Genomic DNA, 23808 nt, shown 5'->3' on the forward strand with positions numbered 1-23808 from the left:
TGAGTGACAATACACAAAGATGCCTCGTTGACAGGTTTGGAGGACATTGGGATGATCATCAGGTGGCAGGGAGGTGGTTCAGCTACCCTGAGGAATTGTCATATCAATTTCCTGGAGCTGATGGCTGCCTTTTTTGTCTCTCAAAAAACTCAAACCTCTAAAAAAGAGACACATTTTGTTGGTTCTAGACAACATAACTGCAATGTCCTGCATCAAGAGGTCAGGATCATGTTCACCTCCCCTCAATACGATAATGCTAGCCATCCTTTGGATGGCACAAGCAAGGAAGTAGTACTTGTCTGCAATTCACCTCACAGGGTCTATGAATGTAATAGCAGACTCTCTACCAAGGAAAACGACAGCCTCAACAGAGTGGATGTTGGACAACCACTCTTTTCAAACAATAGCCAACATGCTTCCACAACCAAAAATGGATCTGTTCGCCACATACAAGAATCACAAAACTCCCAGTGTATGTGCCTCCAAACTTGGACAGTCAAACAACAGCAAGAGATGCCTTCCTACAAGATTGGAACAAACCAAGGACGGTATACCTTTTTCCTTCATTATCCCAGATTTTGAAGGTTTTGAGCAAACTTCTAACCTTCAAAAGAACAGCTTACTTAACCCCAAATTGGCCAAATAGGCATTGGTTCCTATTACTCCAACAACAATCCCATTACTGTCCGCTGTCCTACCCCCAGACAGTAAGGGGAAAGTCGTCTAAGCATCCTCCTTTCTAAGCCGGGCCCTTCACAAGTGGATTTTAAAAAAATATTGTCCACCGTGAAAACTACTCACCCAATACTGCTGGGTACCTAGTGCAAAAACCACGGACATCGTCTATTCGACAATACCAGTCCGTATGGAGGATATGGTTAGATTATACCCATACTGAGAGCCCAGTTGATATTTCTATGGAAACACTAAAAATTTCTTATACTGTATAGCTTTTTGAAGACAAACGCCTTGCTGTTACAACAATCATGGCATGCAAGGCAGCATTAACAGAACCCTTGCTTTATAGATTCGGGATTGACTCTACATAATAAAGAAATTGTCAATTCCCATCTCCAGTCTTTTGCACTACAAAGACCTGTTCTCGAAAGGCTTCCAATCACTTGGTCCCTGAACAAGGTGCTTAGACTTCTATCAACCCTTCAATTCAGCGGACTCAATACAGCCACAATTCACATGCTGCAAAAAGTGATCTTCTTAATTGTGTTAGCTTCAGGAGCTCGTATTAGTGAACTGGGCCCTTTTCAACAGGGACCATACATCACACAAACAGCTGACCATCAACTATTGTTGTCCCTGGTCCATCATTCCTAGCCAAGAATGAGAATCCTTTAAGAAGGTAATTCCCTATTTTTAAAAGAAAACTCAATTTAGCAGACAAGACATTATGCCCAGGTCAGGCACTTAAGGTTTACCTAGAAGTCACAGCAAACATCCCAGAGGGTCCGATTCTCCTACACCCTAGCACAAACAAACCACTCTCCCTACAAGGGCTAAGAATTATTGTAGTGTTCCTTATTAAAAAGGCAAGTCCACACTCCTTTCCTAGGTCACATGATATTAGGAAAGTAAGTACATCATTGGCCTTCTTCAGAAATGTCTCTTTCTTTGAATAAGTCTCCGAATGTACAGGGTAGTCATAAGAGACAGTATTTTTAAAAAACATTATTGCCACGGGCTCGAACAAATTCCATTACATTGTATATCAGTATGTGGCATGGTTAGTCCTAGCCCCTAGGCACTACAGCAGAAAACCAGGGGTCTTACTGACATTGAGTATGCTAACTATAGCTGGGAGAAAGTGCAACAGTACTGCAACCAAACCAGCATGCTTAGGTAAGCCACTGTAGAACCACATCCTAAAATGACATTTTTATAATAATTCAAAGTTTTATATATACTTACCCAGTCATTACATAGCAATTAGTTTCACTCGTTCAGCAGCTTACAATTTTGAAATTCGCAGGTCGCGCTATTTGTTTTGGGGTAGGTGACATGCCCCGCTCACTTCCAGGGGAGAGAAACAACTTAGCCAAGAGCTCAATTTGTTTATGCCCTTATGTCCATGCAAGGGGAGGAGGGAGGGCTTCGATCATGCAATTACTGGGTAAGTATATATAAAACTTTATTTTATTATAAAAATGTCATTTTTATATAAGTAACTTACCGAGTAATTACACAGCTGATTCCCACATTGATAGGAGGTGGGAAGGCTTGGACATATCTACTGCAAAACATTATTAATGGTAATGAATTTGAGAATAGAAAAATTGCTAACATTGAATCAAAGTTTGTTGTTTCCTTACCTGATAACAGAGCTGCTGCAGGTAGATACTGCCTCTCGCTGGCGCTCATCTTATCGTGTAGAGGTAAGGTGGTATATCATGGAGTGCCTACTACTACAGCGGTTGCTTTGCAGCGATGGACCAATTCCGATGGCTATAGCCGATTCATAAGGTAGATTCTTGGGCCTATGAGACGTTTGTTTGGCGGCCTCTGATTGGCTGGTACTGGGAGGTATGCTGCTCGCTCACCGTTTCATTTTAATGTCTGTAGCTCAGAAACTTGAAATATGTTTATATTTCTTCATTTATCTCACGTTTTACACAAGATAGGGTAAAGAGAGTAGACAGGTACGCTCACTTGTGGGGGTGAGGATTATCCCCCAAGCCGCTGGTGTCTGGTGTCCACAGGTCGGTTTGCGACCTGGGTCACTATAAACTCCTGTGATTGACTTCACTCACATCAGTTGTTCGTGTGTTATTGTCAATAGCAGTATACAAATTTCTCTTCAGTACATTTCCAATCACCAGTGGGTTACCGTTTTATTATATAGAGTAATTTTCGAGAAATGCCATTTATTTGTGCAGTGTTTGGTTGCAATTCTCATGGTAGAAAGAAAGAAGGCATATCATTTTTTCGCTTCCCTAAAGATGCAGAAACAAGACAAAAGTGGATTCATGTTTGTCGTAGAAAAGACAAATTCAATTATCCTAACAGTAGGATATGTAGCAGACATTTTGAGGACAGTGCTTATTTAAAAAGTCAAGAACAAATTTCGGCAAATGTAACCAGTGCTCCTAGAAAGAGACTTTTGAAGTCACTTGCAGTTCCAACTCTTCTTCTTCACTTGCCTAAATCTAAAGGTCAGTATCAACCATCTCTAATGATATTACTGTAATTAGTCCATATGTATAATCTTGGAAATAACTGTATATACAATGTTATAAATATAGGTTATACATATATACACGTAAAGAGAGAGAGAGAGAGAGAGAGAGAGAGAGAGAGAGAGAGAGAGAGAGAGAGAGAGAGAGAGAGAGAGAGAGAGAGAGAGAGAGAGAGAGAGATATTTCATAGCCTTATAATAAGAAAAAAATTATGATCGAACATATTTTCAAAGTAAATAAAAATGAAATGAGAGAGAGAGAGAGAGAGAGAGAGAGAGAGAGAGAGAGAGAGAGAGAGAGAGAGAGAGAGAGAGCGAAAAAAAAGAATTTTTTTATTACTTGGCATAACTAATATTATTTCTTCTTTATATTAGGTACTGATGAGCTAAACAGATTTCGACAATCACGTGCAGAGAGAAGAAATCTGAAACGATTAGTTGAAGAATCATTTGAAGAAAATAGATCAGTATGTGGTGAAGAAATTCATGTTGAAAATGGAGATGTTTCATTCGTGCAAGATTTGGATGACGTAGATCAGCAAGATGAAACAAAGACACTGGAGGATGTGCAGCGCCAACTAGAAGAGGTTATGCAGGAAAGAAATAATCTCATCTCAGAAAAAGAACAGTGGGAGAAAGAAAAGAGAGTGTTAGTGGATAATATTAACAAATTAAATAACGACGTTTTACGGTGCAAGACATTCCTTGGCAAACTTTTTTTCTCCATCTCATGTGGAAAGCATCATAAATGGTAAATACATGAAACGTTGGTCAGTGTCTGATATAAGCCGAGCAATAACTTTAAGGAATATAGGTCCTAAAGCATATAAATATTTGCGTAAACAATGTGGAATTCCTCTTCCTTCAGAGAGTACTTTAAAACGTTGGTCATCAAAAATAGACGCGGAACCGGGCATTTTGCAAACAGTGCTTCAAATGTTGAAAGAAAAGGGTCATTCAATGAATGAATATAAACGATTATGTGTTATGTCTTTTGATGAATGTACAATTTCTCAAATCTGGTCCTACGATAGGGGAATAGACGAATTATTTGATCCACAATCTAGAGTGCAGTGTGTAATGATTCGAGGACTTACACAAGCATGGAAACAGCTTGTTTTTTACAATTTCAACACCAATATGACCAAAGACTTATTATACAAGTTAATTGTAAGTGTAGAGAGTATTGGTTTTCCAGTGGTAGCTATAGTAAGTGATATGGGCCCTACAAATGTCAGCCTTTGGAATAGTATTGGTATAAGTACAGAAACCATTTCATTTTTTCAAATCCTTATGATTCGGAGAGAGAGTGTATGTATTTGCCGACCCCCTCATCTCATTAAACTAATAAGGAATAATTTTCTTGATTATGGCTTCCAGTTAAGTGATGGAAGCTTTGTTCAAAGTGAATGTGTACGAGAAATTGTCAAGAAGAGTGTAAGTGATTTACGACCCACCTATCGCTTGACTGAAAATAATTTATGTGTTAAGGGAACAGCACGCATGAATGTGAAGAAAGCCGTTCAGCTTCTATCAGAAACTACTTCAAAAGCAATAGACTTTTATGGAAAACAAGGACTTTTAGAGAGCAAACATTGGAAAAGTACTCGAGATTTTATCAAACTTGCTGATGCATGGTTTGATTTATTCAATTCAAGAGTTCCTTATGACAAAAAGGCACAAAGAAATGCATATGGGTTGCAACTGACACAACAAAATAAAATTCTGGAGGAAATGAAAAGCGTTGCTAAAACAATGAGAGTGTGTGGGCGTAAACGTGTGAGCCTGTATCAGTTTCAGAAGGGAATTATCATTTCGTGCAAATCTTTGCCCCTGTTATATGAAATGGTGAAAGCTAAATATGATGTATCATACATATTAACTTACAGACTCAATCAGGATGGATTAGAGCATATGTTTGGATGCATCCGACAAATGGGCATTTGCTACGATCATCCTTGTCCGGTTACATTTAAGAGAAGAATTAAGTCATATCTTCTCGGTAAAGACATTTCTATAATGGGAAGGAATTGCAATAACCCTAACCAATGTAGTGATGCCACGATGTGTAAAGAATCATACATTTCTCATGATAAGAGTGAAGATGTGGCAGAAAAGGATTTGGAAAAAGAGCTCTCTATCTCAGCCATGGTGTTTGCTTCCATGGAGGAAAAAGATTTTATCACAGAAGACGACAATACATACGATTTGGAATTTGAAGAACGGACAAGTACTTTGTCACATGTTGCAGACAGAGAGGGTCTTCGGTATGTTGGCGGATACATGGCCTCAAAATTTCCTAGGTATCAATTTCTAGGCTGCAAGTTGGAGAATAAAAGTGGCACTTGGGTTAGCGTTATTGAGAGACAGCAAAATAAGTTAACATTGCCAAGTAAGGAATTTTATGAAAAGCTGAAAATAATGGAAAAACTGTTCAATATTCATCATGGATATGATACTCTTAGGCCAGGAAAGGGTAATGTGCAAGCATTATCATTCATTATTGAAAAACATGTAATGCTCCCTATGGATATAATAACATTTTTCGTAAGATGTCGCATGTTTTTTAGAATGAGAGTGTTGAATAATAAAATTGTATCTAATAGATCAAAATGTAACAAAATACTCAAGCTTTCAAAATAATGGATTTGTACTTTTGTAAATAAATATCTCCATATCATGGATTAGTATTGATTTTTCTTTGCCTTATGAATTACTGAATAATATGTCAAATACTCTCCATACCCATATGCTTAAACAATTAAACACATATATGAGTGTCTGTGCATATATGTATTCATTCTTGCATTACATAAAAAAGAAAAAAGACGGGTACAAAGAAAACATCAACAAAAAACAAGTTCATTTCGGGTCGCCTATATTCCGATCGTCTGACTGACCCACTCGACTTGGGTTTGACCGTTTGGACACCAGCAGAGGGATTAGCTACCCCAAACTTACCCCCACCATAGAAGTGAGCGTACCTCTCTACTCTCTTTACCCAGTTTCAACAATATTTACCCCACACACATTATTATGTCATTATGCATTTTCTGTAAATAAATGCATAGAATTCCCATTATGAATGTCGAACACTTTCACTCCAATATCATATATGTCCGTATGATTGGACTATGGACATATCTGATAAGGAAAAATGAAAAATCAAATGGATGCATCTGTATAATTTTCCATTCTTTTTGTTTCAATAGGTAACGACATGACTATATGTATGATTTTCCATTAATTTTTTTTTAAATAATGGTAATGACGTAACAGAATATGTAAGATTTTCTTTGCTTTTTGTTCATATACTGTAGATAGCCTAATGACACTGTCAATGTAAGCCTACTGTATATGATTTTATTTTGTTTTGTGACATAATACATCAGTATGAATTTCCATTCTTTTTGTTTAAATATATAAAGCTATAAAAGTCTTCTGATTCATCTCATTATCCTACATGCGCTATATAGTGATGCAGGGGTGTGGGAAACATTTACGGGAATTAAGAGCTTTCTCAGATATGTTCAGACACACGGACATATATGATATTGGAGTGAGTGTTCGACAGTCATAATGGGAATTCTGTGCATTTACTTACAGAAAATTTAATGACATAATAATACGGTAAATACTGTCGAAACTGCAAACTTCTCACATCACTAATTGGCAACTGTCAACGGTGCCTCAAAGATCTCGCTGTTTGCAGACCACCGTCTCTCGGCACTATTCAAACTGAGTCAAGAACGGATGCAACATAATACGACATATTCTTCATTTTCTCTTCACATATCATACGCATCTAAAATCTGAAAGCACCAGCGTATTCAGGGTGAATTTATTGTATGAAAACACAAGTTTTATTTTATCTTGATCGTATGAATGATGCAAAATCCGACGATATGTAAAAACAGGTATAAAGAATAAAATGCTTCTCTCTTCACTTTTACTCGTTGTAATTCCTTTGTGTTTTATCTTACTGATTTCAGGAAATCACGGTTTAGTTGTACAATTAATACCGAATCCTATGGTATGACCGAAACTTTCCTATCTTGTGTAAAACGTGAGATAAATGAAGAAATATAAAATTATTTCAAGTTTTCTGAGCTACAGACATTAAAATGAAACAGTGAGCGAGCTGCATAGCTCCCAGTACCAGCCAATCAGAGGCCGCCAAACAAACGTCTCATAGGCTCAAGAATCTACCTTAAGTGAATCGGCTATAGCAAAGAATACAAGTTGCCCCTGCCCAGGGTGCAGTACCACACAAAATAACCAGAACAAAAATACAGTCACCAAAAACCACCAAATCAATATTAAAAACACCAATACCCAAACATTAAAAAGAAATGACTGGAGGGTACTCCAAGTACACAGTACTCCCAGGCTCCCCTAGGACTCAACACCCTATGCAAGGCGAAGAGATAAAAGGAAGGAACACTGCCTCCTCCCCCAACACCACACCAGCCATGTAAAACGAACCCAAGGTACTGCACATACCACATACTGTTTCTGTATCCCTTAATAATGACAAGCAAAAACCGATTTGCACTTCCAAAAAGTCATATGTAAGATACAAGCTAGTGATAAGTTTCGCTTAAACGCTAGGGAAGTAGCGATTGCCCATATCTCATGAGCTTTCACTTTACGAGTGAAAAAACTCTTCTCTAACCATGGAGTGTGCTTTGGATATGAGGTCTCTGAGGAAGAATGCCAGGGCATTCTTAGGCAGAGGCCACGAAGGATTTTTCACAGAACACCAAAGACTGCTTGAAGTTCCACGAATAGACTTCGTTCTGTAGAGGTAATATTTAAGGGCCTTCACAGGGCAGAGAGTTCCCTCCTCTTCAACTGGACTCACAACTTCAGACAAGCTTTTAATAGTAAAAAAGAACGAGGCCATGGTTTCGATGGTATTTTGTTCTTAGCCAAGAATCCCAAGGAAAAGAACAAACTGCATTTCCCTGGGAAAAGCCAATTCTTCTATCTAAAGCATGAATCTCACTGGCCTTTCTGGTGTTGCCAAAGTGACCAGGAAAAGGGTCTTCCTAGTAAGATCTCTTAAGGAGATAGAGTGCATGGGTTCAAAACAAGGACTGGATAGCCATCTATGGACGATGTCTAGGTTCCAGGAGACTAAGGGAGTTTCCTTTTGCATGACTGATTTGAAGGACTTTATTAGATCCGACAAATCTTGGTTGAAGGATAAATCCATTCCTCTGTGGCAGAAGATAGAGCTTAGCATGGCTCTGTACCCCTTTTATAGTGGAAGTGGAGAGGCCTCTAGAAGTTCGCAGACATAGCAGAAAATCTGCTATTTCTGCTACACAGGTTTTAGTAGAGGAAACATTGTGTCTTCTGCACCATGACCTGAAGATGGACCACTTTGCCTGGTAGACCTTTTCTGAGCTTTTGAAAAGCCCTTCTTTCTGTGCAATCGCTTAACAGTTTGTACCCTGTCAGGGACAGAGTAGACAGGTTTTGGTGAGACTGCCTGAAGTGCGGTTGTCTGAGTAGCTGCTGCTTTTGAGGCAGCAGTCTCAGAAAGTTTGCAAGCAGTTCGAGCAGATCCAGAAACCACTCTTTCGCAGGCCAAAAGGGAGCTATCAATATCATGGAGACATTTTGGTGGGACTGGAATTTGTTTAACACTTGCCTCACCATACGGAACAGAAGAAAAGCATAGAGTTCTTTGTTTGACCAGTCCTGCAGCATTGCATTGGTTGCCACTGCTAGAGGATCTGGGACTGGTGAACAGAACAGAGGAAGCCAATGGTTCCTGGAGGATGCAAAAAGATCCAATATAGGTTTCTCCCAGTTTCCATAGACCCAGACAAACTATTGGATCTGACGTCCACTCTGTAGGAAGGACTTGTTTCTGGCGGCTTAACTTGTCCGCTAGAACATTGAGTTTCCCTTGGATGTAGTGGGTCACCACTCGAGTGTCGTTCTGGTCCAACCAGAGGAGGTCCCTCGCTGTCTTGTACAGAGAGAAAGAGTGGGTCACCCCTGTTTCCTGATGTAGGACAGGGCAGTCGTGCTGTCTGAATGTACTGCCACTGCCTTGTTGTACACTTCTGAGGCGAAGAATTGAAGGCCCAGATAAATCGCCTTTAGTTCTTTTACATTTATGTACTAGGATCTTTGTTCTTGGGACCAAGTTCCTGAGATTTCTTTGCACCCTAGAAGAGCTCCCCAACCTCGATCTAATGCATCTGAGAAGAACTTCAAGTTGGGGTTCAGAGGGAGAAGGGACTTCCCTTCTGTCAATCTTGTCTTGCAACTCCACCAGCGTAGGTCGTCCTTTATGTCCGTCATTACTGGAAATATAAACATGTCCAGGAACTTTTTCCTGTTCCAGCTGACTCTTAGATAATACTGAAGAGGTCTCATATGGAGCCTCCTGAGAGAGACAAACTGCTCCATGGACGACAAAGCGCCCAGAAGGCTCATCCATCTGTTGGCAGAGTAAAAGTCCAGCTCCAAAATCCCACCTACTGTCTTCAGGCACGCTTCTACTCTTTTCAGGACTGGAAAAGCCCGAAAATCCTGAGAGTTTATCTTCTTTCCTAAATAATGAATCTCCTGAGAGGGAGTCAGTTGAGATTTCTTCAGGTTGATGAGAAGGCCCAAATCCTGAGCCAGGAGAAGGGTTCTTCGAAGGTCTTCCATACATTGTTCTCTTGGGTGGAATTGTAGTAACCAGTTGTCGAGATAAAGGGATATTTTGATCCCCATCAGATGAAGCCACTTTGTGAGGGGAGCCAGTACTCTGGTGAAAACTTGAGGGGCTGTCGATAGCCCGAAACTGGAACACTTTGCCCTTGAAAACAAACCTGAGGTACTTTCTTGAAGCAGGGTGTATTGGTATGTGAAAGTACGCGTCCTGCATTTCAATGGATGCCATCCATTCTCCCTGGCAAATGGATGCAAGAACTGTCTGGTTTGTTTCCATCTTGAAAGCTGTCTTTTGTACAAAGACATTCAGGGCACTGACATCTAATACAGGTCTCCAGCCTCCTGACGACTTGGGTACTACGAACAGATGGTTGTAGAATCCTGGAGAATAAGTGTCCTCTATCACTTCTATGGCCTCTTTCAGAACGAGAGACTCGACTTCTTGCGAGAGGGCTGCAAACTTCTTTGAGTCTGGCAAGTAAGGTGTCAATGCGACAGGCGTGTTGACTAAGGGAATGAATGAATGAATGATTTTGAGTTATCTGGCATCGCAACAACTGGGTCACTGATGCCAATATCAATTAAATGAACAACATACTACTATAAAAACAAGAAGATAAAAGAAAATGAATGAAATATTATATTTTTGGGAGAAGACCAGCGTCGATAATAAATTGAAAAATACCACTCGCATCATACACCACATCCTCTCCAAGGATCTTGACAAGGATGAACCTGCCATCCCGGCTAAGGGCCTCAGAGAGGTAATGGCTTCTAATATCCCCAAGACTGGGGCATTCAGCCAGTAAGTGCCTCACCGTCAAGGGGACCAGACAATCCTCACAAAAGGGTGATTCTTCCCGGCCATCAAAAAGCTGTGTGTTAGGTAAGTATGCCCAATCGTTAAGCGGCAAAGAGCCGTCTCCCATCTTCTTGGCATACTGCCATACTTCCAAGGAAATATAACATCCGTAATTTCTTTCATTTTATTTTTTCTCCCATAGTATTCCAATACTCTTGACACAAATTAATCATATATTTTCTAATGCTTGGGAAGAAATCATTATATAAAAGTGGACGTCTCCTTGGAAGTAAATCTGGAGCTGCTGCTTTGGCCAATCTGTCAGCTTCTTCATTTCCATGCGCACCAGCATGTGCTGAAACCAAACAAAACCTAATTTGTTTTCCTTTGTATAATAATAGGTGCACCCATTCCTCAATTTTTAAAACCAAGGGGTTAGTCAAGTTAAAAAAATTAAGTGCCTGTAATGCACTCTTAGAATCGCTAAAAATTGTAAAATTTGTTTCATCATCAATTGCTATTTTTTTCAATAAAATTTAAAATCCCAAGCAACTCTGCCATAAAAATGGATGTTAAAACATGAAGTGCACCTTTTGTACAAAACTTATTACTAAAAACTCCAAATCCAACGCCAGCACTGGATTTAGAGCCATCTGTGAATACACAAGTTGGATCCTTACGAACTTCACTGTTTCCCTAAATATGGAATAGATTTCTATATCTGTCATATTTTTCTTAAAACCATAAAAATATTTACAAAATGAAATTTGTTAATTTCCATAGTGGGGTTTGTTGATCAAGGGAGGTTTGCTCATAAAGGTAATAGTGTAGCCCTCCCTCAGGATAGATACTATCCAGGATTCTGCTCCCTTTTGCTCCCAATGCTCCCAAAAGAGGAGCCTTGTGCTGACCTCTGAGAGGGAGTTACTCCCTTAGACGTAAAGGAATACCACAGTTCCCCTTTCTCAAAACACCCATGGTGTAAAGACCAGCTAATGCCTGGGGAGCTATCTCTTATTCCTGTGTCAATACAGGAAAGAATTCCCAGCCAGTCGGACGAGAAATCGAGGTAACACCACACAATCTCTAATTTTGCGAGCTAAGAGCACCTACAGCCCAGTCTAAAATACTCATCACTTCGAATACCTTAAAGATATTCTACAAAAGGTGCGCTAACTCCGTGGCAGAGAATGTGATCTTGGCCAAAGTGAGAGCAGATCTCTGGGCAGAGTCTATTAGCCTGGAGAAGTCCCACAAGGAGGAGGCAGAAATTCCCAGGGAAGGAGCTTCCCCTGTGGCATAAAAGCGGTAACTCACTCGCGAAAGCCTGGATGATGGAAAACTGAAGGTAGCTTTTCCTTGGTCTCTCTTTTCTGCAAACCACCCTTTGATTTCCCTCAGTGCCTTCTTCGCTAAAGAAGAGAGGACCAACTTAGGTAACTTGGAGGAACCAGCTGTCTGAGCCTCCATAAAAAATGCCAAAGCAGGAGAGGAGGGAGTTGCTGGTGAAAAAAGCTAGGAAAGGTGGCCAAAAGGAACCTCAGCAAGGAGGCATATGCTGTCGAAATTGTCTCCTGTTCTGCTACAACTTCTTCCTCAGAAGAAACAGGTCACAAAGATAAATCAGCAGGAGCCTGGAAAGCCAGAGGAACCTTATTGAGCAGACTCAAAATGCTGTCAAGTTCACTCTGAATAGGATCGGTGACTGCAGAAGCCAGAATACTGGACGAGTGAGCCTGAGTACTAAGAGGAGTCTGTGTGAGTAAGGGATCAGGGTGCAGAAAAGACAAAATTCTGACTGCAGCAGCGACTGAAGAAGCAGTGCGATGCATAGGTTGACTTGTGGGCGCTGATGGACGCTCTGAAATCACAGGAAGGGTAGGCACCAGAGACTTCCAGAATGCTAGGGAGCTCAGGCACCAATTCACATATGGGAGCTGCTGGGCGCTCGGGCACTAATTGATGCACTGAAGCTACTGGGTGCTCAACTTCTGCAGGAAGTTCTGACACTGCTGGGTGCTCAGGCTTTAACCCCTTCGCCACCGGGACGTACACATGTATGTCTTTTACGGTACAGTAATAAAAGACCGCGACGTACGCCTATACGTCTTTCATCCCTCCTCGAAAATCAGAGCTGTTTTCTTCAGCTTGGATGGGTTTCAGGCGTAGTATTGTGTACGAGAGAGGTGCAGAAGCTCCACCCACTATTCATTCTAGCCAATGAGTGTCCGATGGTCGTCGTGACGTCATATTCATATGGGATATAAGGGGTATCGTCCAGCAGCACATGTCAGTGCGCCTCAAGCTGTTATGTATGAAACATTGTCACGATCTTGTGAGTAAACCATTTGGATTCGAAGGCTAAACTTTTTCTCCTTTTGATTGCAGTTATTTTACAGGTTTTTTTTTTATTTTTCAGTATCATGATGTCGGATGATAGTATTTCAGATCCTGGGTAGGAATACCTGCCAGATCTGTCAGATGATTATAGTGATAGTTGTTATAGTTGCTTAGAGGATGACAGCGACACCGAGATTTTAGAAGACATTGAACCCATTGTCGATGAAGGTTGGCAGTTCATAATAGATCCATTTTGTGACAAGCGCCAGACCCACCCCCGATTTCACGGAGGGTGACAATGGGATCTCTGTTTGCACACCCGACTTCACCTGCCCACGAGATGCATTTGTTTCTTTTTGTGATGATGATATTGACAGACTGTGAATGGATGAATGCTCGGGCAGAGGAGTATTTTCGGTCAACAGGAAAGAGTACTATGTTTTTTGAAGAGTTCTTTCATTTTTTTTTACACTCACATGTAATTTTATTATCATTATTTTTTCTACTACAAGTTGTAGTAGTAGTGGTATTACTGTTGAATTTTTTTATTATTATTATTATTATTATTACGATTATGATTATTATTATTATTATTATTATTACCAATGCCATAAACATTCATTGATGTATACTAACTGTTTCCGTAAGAAAACTAGTATATACTGCTATTACTACTAGTACTATTTTACTAATACTTTACTACTTTTTCTGCTACTTTATTTCTACTACTTTACTACTATTTCTATTTCTGCAATTACTTTTCCACTAAATATTCCTCTTTTTCGATATATATATATATATATATATATATATATATATATATATATATATATATATATTATATATATGTATATAGCCAATGTGGTGAAAAATATTCATTGGTATGTACACAATGTTTTCACATAAGAATATAAATGAAAAATATGAATAACAGAAAGTTTAGTGGGAGCAAATGATGACTGATATACTCGCGGTCTCATGCGGTATGCAAGCGTTATCGGCAGTGCAACAGGCCAGTGGCGAAGGGGTTAAACGATGATCCTTGGAAGAGGTTCTTCTAGAAGATGAAGAGCGCCTACGAGACACTTGGAACTTCAGTGCCGAAAGATGATCCTCAGCTAAGAGGTTACCTTAAGAAAAATGCTCCAGACTGTCCTAGTGACTATAAGAGGGGCGCTCGAGATCCTTACTCTTCTTGCAAAGTACAGGAGAAGAGTTCACGATGTCCACTGCACGCCTTTCCAGCGGTCGTGACTTGTCTGAAAAGCACCACTGGCACCTGGGACTTTGATCCTCAGAACTAAAAGACATACAATGCATGTCCACTTTAAGGCCTTTCCAATGGCCCTTGGTGACAACAAATGATGTAATCCATGGAAAATTTTTGGAAAACTTTAAACTTTAATTTTGACTATTATTTTTTCCATTTTTGAACACACTATAGCAAGTACAGGTACGTACAGGTACATGTATTCAGCTTCAAACTGACACCAAAACCAGTTTTATACCATGAAAAATCAAATTCACAGTGAGCATTGAAATTATTACGATGTTCATAAGTGGTGAGTATATGTACTAAATTTCAAAGGGTTAAGGTATTCACAGCTCACCAGAAATGGGTAGCGAGCACAAAATAAGAAATAATGAAAAGTTTAATACATGTATGTTCAGAAATTATTGTAAATATGAATAGAAATTGAACTAACAAAAGAGAGAGAGAGAGAGAGAGAGAGAGAGAGAGAGAGAGAGAGAGAGAGAGAGAGAGAGAGAGAGAGAGAGAGAGAGAGAGAGAGGCTCAAGCACAAATGTTATTCATGACTGACAACCTGCAGACAGGAGTGCAAATTAAGAGTATGTATTATCTATAGTAGAAAATTAATAATATTAAAACCAAAGTAAATTATCTACCATTGATACACCAAAGTAAATTATCTACCACTGATACACCAAAGTAAATTATCTACCATTAATACAATCTCTTGATGAAAAAAGTTCAAAATTAAAATGAAGTATCAGTGGAAGTAGCTAGTATTGCAACCCAAAGTAAATGTCATAGGCTATTAGTAAGATAGTTTCTGAACAATACTATTGCATAGAAATGTAAAACTATATAGAAACAGTATCCATATACTATACATTCTTACATAAATATCCAAAATAACATTTAAAGCCTCTCAATATTGACTCAACAAACCTGAGCATGTTTTACTTTCCTTAAAAGCTCCTTTCCTTACTTCAACTACAAATGGAAAGAATATATACAATAACTTACCGATAATCCTGCACTGCAGCTAGAGTATCACCAACTTCACACAAAGCAGACCTTAGGCTCTTGTTCAGTGTCTCAAATTCTCCATAGTCACTCAAAACTTTTGATAACTCGTCTCCCTTATCTCGAAGCCATTAATAAGAAAAGGGAAAGATTCAATTATTACTTCTATTTTTCAATATCAAAAAAAAAAGGTCAAAGAAATTCTCTGCAAGGGGGTACCACTTGTATGGCAATCTGCTTTCTTCCTTTTACATTTCATCTGTTCCCTTTTGTTTTCTCCCCACTTAGCTGTCCAGCTTCTGTTACTTAACCTTGTGCCAATTTTCATCTCCCATTCAAGAATAAATCCTTTGGGAGGGTACTTTGGATTTTGAAATGTGATGCAGTGGCCTTGGCTCACTAATCTATAACAATTAAGTATGGAAATTATTGGTAATGATGTCACTTACAACTATATTTTGATTATTGTATAAGTAGCCTAAACTCTGAAGTGGGTTTCAAATCTGCTGTTAATAATGTAAACCAAATAATGACAAAAATACCATACAGGTATACAAAAAGGCAAACAGAACAAAAATGTACAGTATTGCTTCAAAACATCAAAAGACATCTGAATACAGTAAGCCTCTGTTTACTTCATGAAATGGACAGGCAATCCAAACAAATACAAAAATGTCCTAAATGTTATAATTATAACTATCAGGATGCAAAACAAGTGTCTTCATAATCCATAAAATCCATGAACTAAGGCCCCTCAAAGCCAAACTCTCCGATATAGAGGGGGCTTGCATGGTGCAATGAAGAAGTGGGTGATGGTGGTGAGGTTGGTATTTCTATTCAAGAAGATTCAACAATGTCACTATATACTGCCGTTTTGTTACCAAAGGAAACAACTTTCTTGGTCTTGTGACCCTCTTCCAGGTTGAAGATGTTACAAATCTAACCTAGTGTTTTTTTACTACACAGCCTCATTCTAACCTGCTAATGGACCATGTGGAGATTCAATGGCTTACACTAAGTGGGGCTCATCCAAACCTGGGTTAAAAAGTGTTTTCTTAAGTGTGAAAAAGAATCAGGAGCACCTGGATCAGAGGAAGGATGTTTAACTATGATAGTAGAAGCTTCTCATATTTTAGGCAAATGAACTCTCTTCCTCTTGAAAGTATTAAGAGGAACTCTTAAGAGCTGAGGTCACATCCAAATATTTTGGAGATAGAACAGGAGAGGCTGATGAATCACTTTCCTCGAGTCTCATAAAGTCCCAGAAAACTCTCACCTAATGGCAGTCTATTGCTTAATTGACAAGCTTCAACAAGCTGACAACTTTAACAAAACTCTTAATAAATGTGCACCAGTTAAGGTAGGTGACACTGACAAACAGCTGTTTCTCAATTCAGTTGTTTATGTCAGTACTGTTATTTAAGCTAGTGTTTTGTACAAAATAGTAAGTGGTTGTTAATTATAAGAAATAGTAATATACAGTAATCCTTCAATTATCCAGAACTCAACATTATCTGAAACACCTGGACCAGGGACCAAGGCCCCAAAGATATATGATACTGTATTTATAAATTAAAAAAAAATTTAAAAAATCTCTGATGGTTGGCAATGTTGCACGGCCCCAGAAAATGTTGATAACACTGCTTACACTCATAAACAGACTGCGAAAGGGTTTTGGGGGTGGGGGAGGCCTCAAGAAGTTTCCACAGTGGGGGGGCTGGATGAATGGGCTCCATGGGAGAGGAGGGGTAGTACAACCGTGTAGAGGAACCCACTTGAAGAAGGGGTTGTTTGGAAGGTGGGTGGGGATGGGGAGCAGTTTCTCTGGCTGGAAGGGGGTGGGGATGCAGTGTAGGATGGGTGAAGAAGACTAGGTGGGTCTGACTTGCTAGAGCTTGTTTTGTTTCATGTTGTTATGCTTATGATTTTTTAATTTATATTTTACACTATTCTCATTTATATTTTTACTGTATTTTCTCACTTTTTATCTTTACAACATGAAAGATAAACACAATTGTGTGTGGGGAACGTACGTATGCACACATTCATTTGTTGGTGTCAGTGAACTTGCTAGAGCTTGTTTTGTTTCATGTCGTTATGCTTATGATTTTTTTTATCTACATTTTATGCTATTCTCATGTATATTTTTACTGTCTTTTCTCATTTTTTATTTTTACAGCCCAAAAGATAAATGCAATCATGTATGTTGGGTACATACATATGTACACACACACTCATTTGCTGGTGCTGGTGAACTTTCTACAGCTTGTTTTGTTTTGTTTTGGCATAAAATAAAAATGGCAAATGTAATACTGCACAGAAACACACACAAACACAATCGCACATGCATTCATGGTGATATTATGAGGTTATGTGAAAAATCATTAATTCCAATACAGGCAGTCATCGGTTATCGGCGGGGGTTCCATTCTGGGGGTGTGATGATAACTGAAAATCGCTACTAACTGAAAAAATACGATTTCTGGTGCTTTTTCGGCGATTTTCAAGTTTATCGGCGCCGAAAAGTGCCGATTTTCGGTTATCGGCACCTCTGTTAGGTATGTATCAACGCCAATACCCAATTGTCAGCATCGATAAGCAGAAATTGGAGATTTTCAGCGCTGAAAATTGCAGATTTTTGTCGCTAGACAAGCCCCATAAAACCAGATCGCCATTAACCGAGCCCGCCGTTAACCAGGGACTGCCTGTAATACAAAAAATTGTCAACTACTTTTTAATACTGTTCTTCAAATGAATTTGCTTTGAACATTCATCACTGAGAAATGCCATATGTACTAAAGATGTAAACACACGGTGTTTTACACAAACAGTTTCCATGATAGTCTAAACTTACCCAACAAATTTCATTTTTGGTAGATTGTACAAGATCACCAAACTTATGATTTATATAACAGCTCATAACCAGTTCTTAAAATCAACAACCACTTACCAAGGAAATGACACGAACAACATCGAGTATAATGTAAACAAAAGAATCGGGAAACGGTTGTTTTGTGATTTTGAAGCATTTTTCTTTAACAAAGAATATTAGTTTACCTTTGTATACTGTTTCACATTTTATTTTTGTACAAGAATAAAAATGCAAACCCCAGTCAAAGATTCGTTTCTTTTAGCAGCTAAAAAAATGATTCTCCTAATTCTTCCATTAGTAGGCTCAATCAGCTGATCTTGCAACTGTAAACACTGTCAAAGCAAATAGCGGAGCATTGGTTTTTTAACCTTAAAGGATGGGTTAATTATATATCATGGACACCCCAAGACCGGGCAAACTTTAAGGTTGGCCAATTTAAGAAAAACACATCAATGGAAAGCAATAGGTAAGCAAATGCACATGGTGTAAAAAAAAAAAAAAAAAAAAAATTCTAGAAAATTTTCCCTACCTTCCAAGGGAAGTTGAAAGTGACCACAGTATTTACAACCCTGTGTGGAGCCTCTTTTACAACACTCGTAAACTTTACCAAGTTGTATAGGCAGTCCCCGGTTATTGGTGGGGGTTCCGTTCCGACGGCATAACGATAAGCGAAAACCGCTGATAACCGAAAATCGTTGACTTTCAGTTATCGGTGCCTCTGTTAGGTATGTATCGGTGCCAATACCCGATTATCAGCGCCGATCAGCAGAAACCAGCACATATCGGTGCTGAAATTTGCAGATTTTCGTCGCTACACAAGCATCGAAAATCCAGATCACCGATAACAGAGACTGCCGATAACCAGGGACTGCCTGTACATGTTTTTTCTAATAATTTATTTTATTTTATTTTGTAAAATTATAATTACAGCTCAACAATATCATAACAGATAAGAACTAAGATCAGTAACAAATTCTGAGTATATTTGTTGTAAAATATTTACACAAATTTACTGAGATTGGGAGATGTAGTAACTTTTTTGGAGGTACAGTATACATGTTTTTTCTAATATTTATTTCCTTTTTTCTTTGCAAAATTACAATTATAACTGACATCATATCATAAAAGATAAGAACTAAAACCAACAGCAATCCCTGGGTATATTTATGAGCAAATAAATAAAAAGACGTCATGGGAGAGAGAGGAACAAGACATCCCCCATCAAGTCAAGAACAATACTGATCTCCCTGAGATGCCCACTGACAGCTGAGCTGAGTCTAAAGTTGCCACCAGTCATTTATGGGCCATTGAAGTGATGGAAACTCTCTCTTGCTTGATAGTATGGCACGTAATATTATTATTCATATGAGCATTCCTGTCCATCACCAAAAACCTGTTATAGATACCCATTTGAGGATTCCCATCCATTACAGGTTAATACATATTAAGATGATATATTTTAATAACGCAGTATAAATGGATTCATTTAGCAAAATATTAGTTTCATTATCTTTATCTTAAATACAGCTGTAATAGACTATTTGGATACTGTAAGTGTAACACCTAGCCTAGGTCAACAGTTCACACACATTCTGTATACCGTATATGGTAATGCAATATGGTAACAATTGATACGAAAGTTGCTGTATGAAAATACATTAATGGTGATAAAACCATGGTAGGCTGTGGGTAAACACAGGCAGGCTATGTACCTACTGAACTATGTCATTTACAAGAGAGAAAAAGAAGGGGTCAATTTTTCAAAGTGCATTTATGCAGTATATTTTGTTACAAATGTGGAAAAAGGTAGATAACTGCCTTTTGCATAAAGTTTTCAGTTTAAAATGCAATGGTTAATGTTTATATGCATACTGAGGCATTTAAATTATGTTATATTGACAAAGTTAGGTAAGGAAGGGTACAAAGTTCCCCTTGAACACCCCTAGATGTTTTTACTTGCCTTTATCCGGACTTCACCATTATGCAGCGGGCCCTTGGCTCTATTAATCCGGATAATTGAAGGATTACTAATTAGGCAAGCTACAAGTTTGGTAAACCTGATCAAACATATGACATTTTGCATTTAGCCCAATGAACTTTAGCTGAGGCCTATTATGTAGTCAAAAGCTAACTTAGATCAAATAGACATCATCAGTGGAATCTAACAAAATTGAGACAAGCATATGGAGCTTAGCCTGGTAAAACATACCGAAATGAAACTGGCACATTAAGCATAGCCTAGTGTAATTTACCAAAAACGCAGCTTGCATGATACACAACATATGAGATAAAATCATGTTTTGTTGACAAAATTATGCGGGTTGCATACATGAGATCAGATGACACATGAGTATGTATGTTCATTATGGTTCTTTAGGTGCTGTATATTTTTCAGCTTTGCAAAATTTTTTTTGTTGGAAATAAAATGTGCTAGTATATAAAAGTTTCAGATAATGGGTTGAAAAAATGTATAACAAATTGATCATGAATCACCTACAATAGTATTACTGTATATAACATGAACCACCTACAATAGTATTGCTGTATATAACATGAATCACCTACAACAGTATTACTGTATATAACATGAACCATCTACAATAGTATTACTGTATATAACATGAACCACCTACAATAGTATTGCTGTATATAACATGAACCACCTACAATAGTATTACTGTATATAACATGAATCACCTACAATAGTATTACTGTATATAACATGAACCACCTACAATAGTATTGCTGTATATAACAATGTCATAAATACAGCCTAAAAATAACATTCAAATTTTTAACATAATTCTATTGATTTATAATACTGTAATCTGTATTGTGGGTCCTCAGACACTCTCCAAGAACACTTCCAATTGGTCAGGTATACATCTGGGCCTCTAAGCACCCCTGCTAGAAGTTGTCATTTAGTGTTTTTTGGACTCATTGCAAGAAAGGAATGGTCAGGAAGCAGGTACTTTATGTAAATTACTGGGTTAGTTTTCACAAAATTTTACTTGTTTCAACAACAAACCCATTTATTTCCAACACCCTCAGTTGCTATTTAGGTGGGAAGGTTTCTCGCCACACTAAGGTGAAATTGACCCAAAGCACTGAACTTTGTGAACTATGTGAACTTTTTACATTTAGGTGAACAAAAGGTTGGAGTAAGTACTTGGGCATTCTCTGTCATCACATATCTCAAGTAAAAAAAAAAAGACTGTAAGTTTCTATTTACAAAACACATTTAAATGTTTCCATATTTTGGCATGACTTACAGCCTCTCTTAGTTTAAATTCAAACCAAAGGGCTTAATCAGGTACTTACTTGGCTGTCTTTCTTGCATACGATCCAAGTGTTGTACAAATGTTACCAAAATGCTTTTCAACCCCAGATATTCGTTCTTGAATGAACTTGTATTGCTCAGAACTGTAATAAAATTTAAAATGTATGAAGAAGAACATATATTCCTCTGATGCTATCATACTGCTAATAATGTATAAGAAATTTGAAATTACCATGTAATGCAGTTGAATTTTTAAACTTCCCAGTGCCAAGGCAATTATTCTCAGTAAAAGTTATACAGTGACAATAACTGATCTCTACATTACTTTAGTCATCAAAACTTATGAAAATAAGAGGAAAATTTTAAAGTTACACATTTTTAAAGTAATCAGTATTCTTCTTAGGTATACAAACCACAGCCTTTTATTTAGGAGTATTTCTTAGGTGGGAGGTAGTAGTCTAAACTAACTGGCAAGCTGAATACCCACCTGGAAATGCCACATTACTGGTCAAAATGACTTCTGTCCATCCCTATTTAGTTTGACATAAGAGATGCTAGACTGATAAGTCCCTGAACTCAAGTGAGAAATATCTGGATTCTTACTTGTGCTGTGTTCCAAAATCTTAGAGAACTAGTGTGACCCCTACGAGGGGTGACATGTTGGAAGGCAACTAAACTGGTTACCTGAATGTGTTATCTGAATCTGTGCCTGTTCCAGCACAGACTCAGCCCAAGCTGCTGCCTTGCAGAGGGAGGATAAGGAGGAAGAACAAAGAGAGGAACCAATCACTCAACCCTTCAACCAGCCTTACACCCTCCACGCACCTTAGGTGAGATGCTTTTCCCTAATTGGCATTGCTAATTTTATTGATCCTTTTCCAGGTGTTCCTATCCTGTCTTCCCTTTCATCTATGCTTTGTTTGTCATCTTCTTGAATGCAGTCTCTTCAACTTCTCTTAGGCTTTCCTCTCTGTCATGTCCCCAGCACTTTCATTTCCAGGATGTCTCCCAAAATATGTTGCTAATCATCTTCCCTCCTCATCAGATGCCCAAACCATCTCAACCTTGACTCTTAAGCTTTCTTTGGCACTTCAATGACTTTTGATAATTCGCTAATGTATTAATTTCTTATTCTACCTACTCCCATTGCTACACTCATCCATCCAAGCATGCTCATTTTTGCCATGTCTAACTTATTTTGTTCTATTTTCTTTAGTGGTAGTGCTTCAAGTCCACACAACATAGCAGTCTTACAAACACCTTATGTACCCTGTCCTTCCTTGTCACATAGTACATCTGATACACCACTCCAATTATTCCATCCTCCTTGAATTCTATGGTTAACCTCTTTACCCATTTTACCCCTTGTATCTATTCTCAAGGCCAGATACTTAAACACTCTCTTTGTGTTCACTTATCTATGCTGATCAAGGCTTGCTGGTCATTATCCATCCAATCTGTCATATATTTAGTCTTTTTCCAGCCTACCATTATCCCCCTACTCTCTAATGCATACCTTGTCTTACCTTGCTCTCTCTAGCTTCTGCAATAAAAAATGTCATCATTATAGAACATGTCAAGGGAGCTTCCCCCTTTCATCCTTGGTCATTACATTCAGCACAATACTGAACAAGAAGGGACTCAGTGCTGATCCCTAGCACAGTCCTACCTTGACCTGGAAGCTGCTGGTCATCCCCCATGACACTTCTCACAGTGGCTGTTACATTTCTATACATTTAACTATGTAATTACTCTCACTATTTTTCCAGTGCTACCAGCTCTCTCAAACTTCATCTCATTTCCTGACTAGGAACTCCATCATATGCCATTTCTAGACCAATAAAGACTATATGAAGAGCCTTGTGCTTCTATGTGTACTGTACTTCTCCACTAATGCCTAGTTAGTCTCCAGATCTTGACCTCCTGTCTAAATCTTCAGTCTATAATTCTTTCCAATATTTTCATTATCTAGGTCATTAATTTAATTCTTCTACACTTCTCACAATTTTGCCTGTCTCCTTTCTCTTTAAAAATCTGTAACATTGCACTCTCTTTCCATTTTTCAGATATAATGTACTTTCCCACAACTTCCCTCTTACATAAAAGGTTATGGCTTGCATTCCTGTAGGAACAAAGAAGCATTTTCTATAACACTGATTTGTAATTCACTAATTATACCTTTTTGAATCCTTCAATTTACTTTACTATTTTAATTTCATCTACAATTCAAACAAGTTCTCCAGACTTACTGAACTTTGTTTAAATTATCTGTTGAAAACATGATGAGATTACAGGATTCTTGAAGATGATGCAGAAACCTGGGAAAAAGCAATATTAAAATATAATTGTGGAGGAAAACAAAATATAAAATATC

The 23808-nt window shown here is 38.4% G+C and overlaps 1 protein-coding gene across 11 annotated transcripts in view; it reads right to left on the minus strand.

Annotated features, from left to right (window-relative positions):
* LOC136841662 (CBY1-interacting BAR domain-containing protein 1-like) overlaps positions 1-23808 on the minus strand; it is a 96976-nt gene that overhangs the window by 62099 nt on the left and 11069 nt on the right. For 6 of the 11 annotated variants that reach the window (XM_067108829.1, XM_067108832.1, XM_067108824.1 and 3 more), the window contains exons 2-4: positions 23684-23752; positions 21475-21577; positions 15283-15410 (exon numbers count right to left, since the gene is read on the minus strand). In XM_067108829.1, the coding sequence (XP_066964930.1) occupies positions 15283-15410; positions 21475-21577; positions 23684-23715 (263 nt within the window). In that variant the 5' untranslated portion in view covers positions 23716-23752. The remainder of the gene's footprint in view (positions 1-15282; positions 15411-21474; positions 21578-23683; positions 23753-23808) is intronic. The other 5 variants (XM_067108826.1, XM_067108830.1, XM_067108827.1 and 2 more) reach the window with 2 other exon arrangements.

This window comes from Macrobrachium rosenbergii, chromosome 9 (assembly GCF_040412425.1).
Source record: "Macrobrachium rosenbergii isolate ZJJX-2024 chromosome 9, ASM4041242v1, whole genome shotgun sequence".
Taxonomy (NCBI): domain Eukaryota; kingdom Metazoa; phylum Arthropoda; class Malacostraca; order Decapoda; family Palaemonidae; genus Macrobrachium; species Macrobrachium rosenbergii.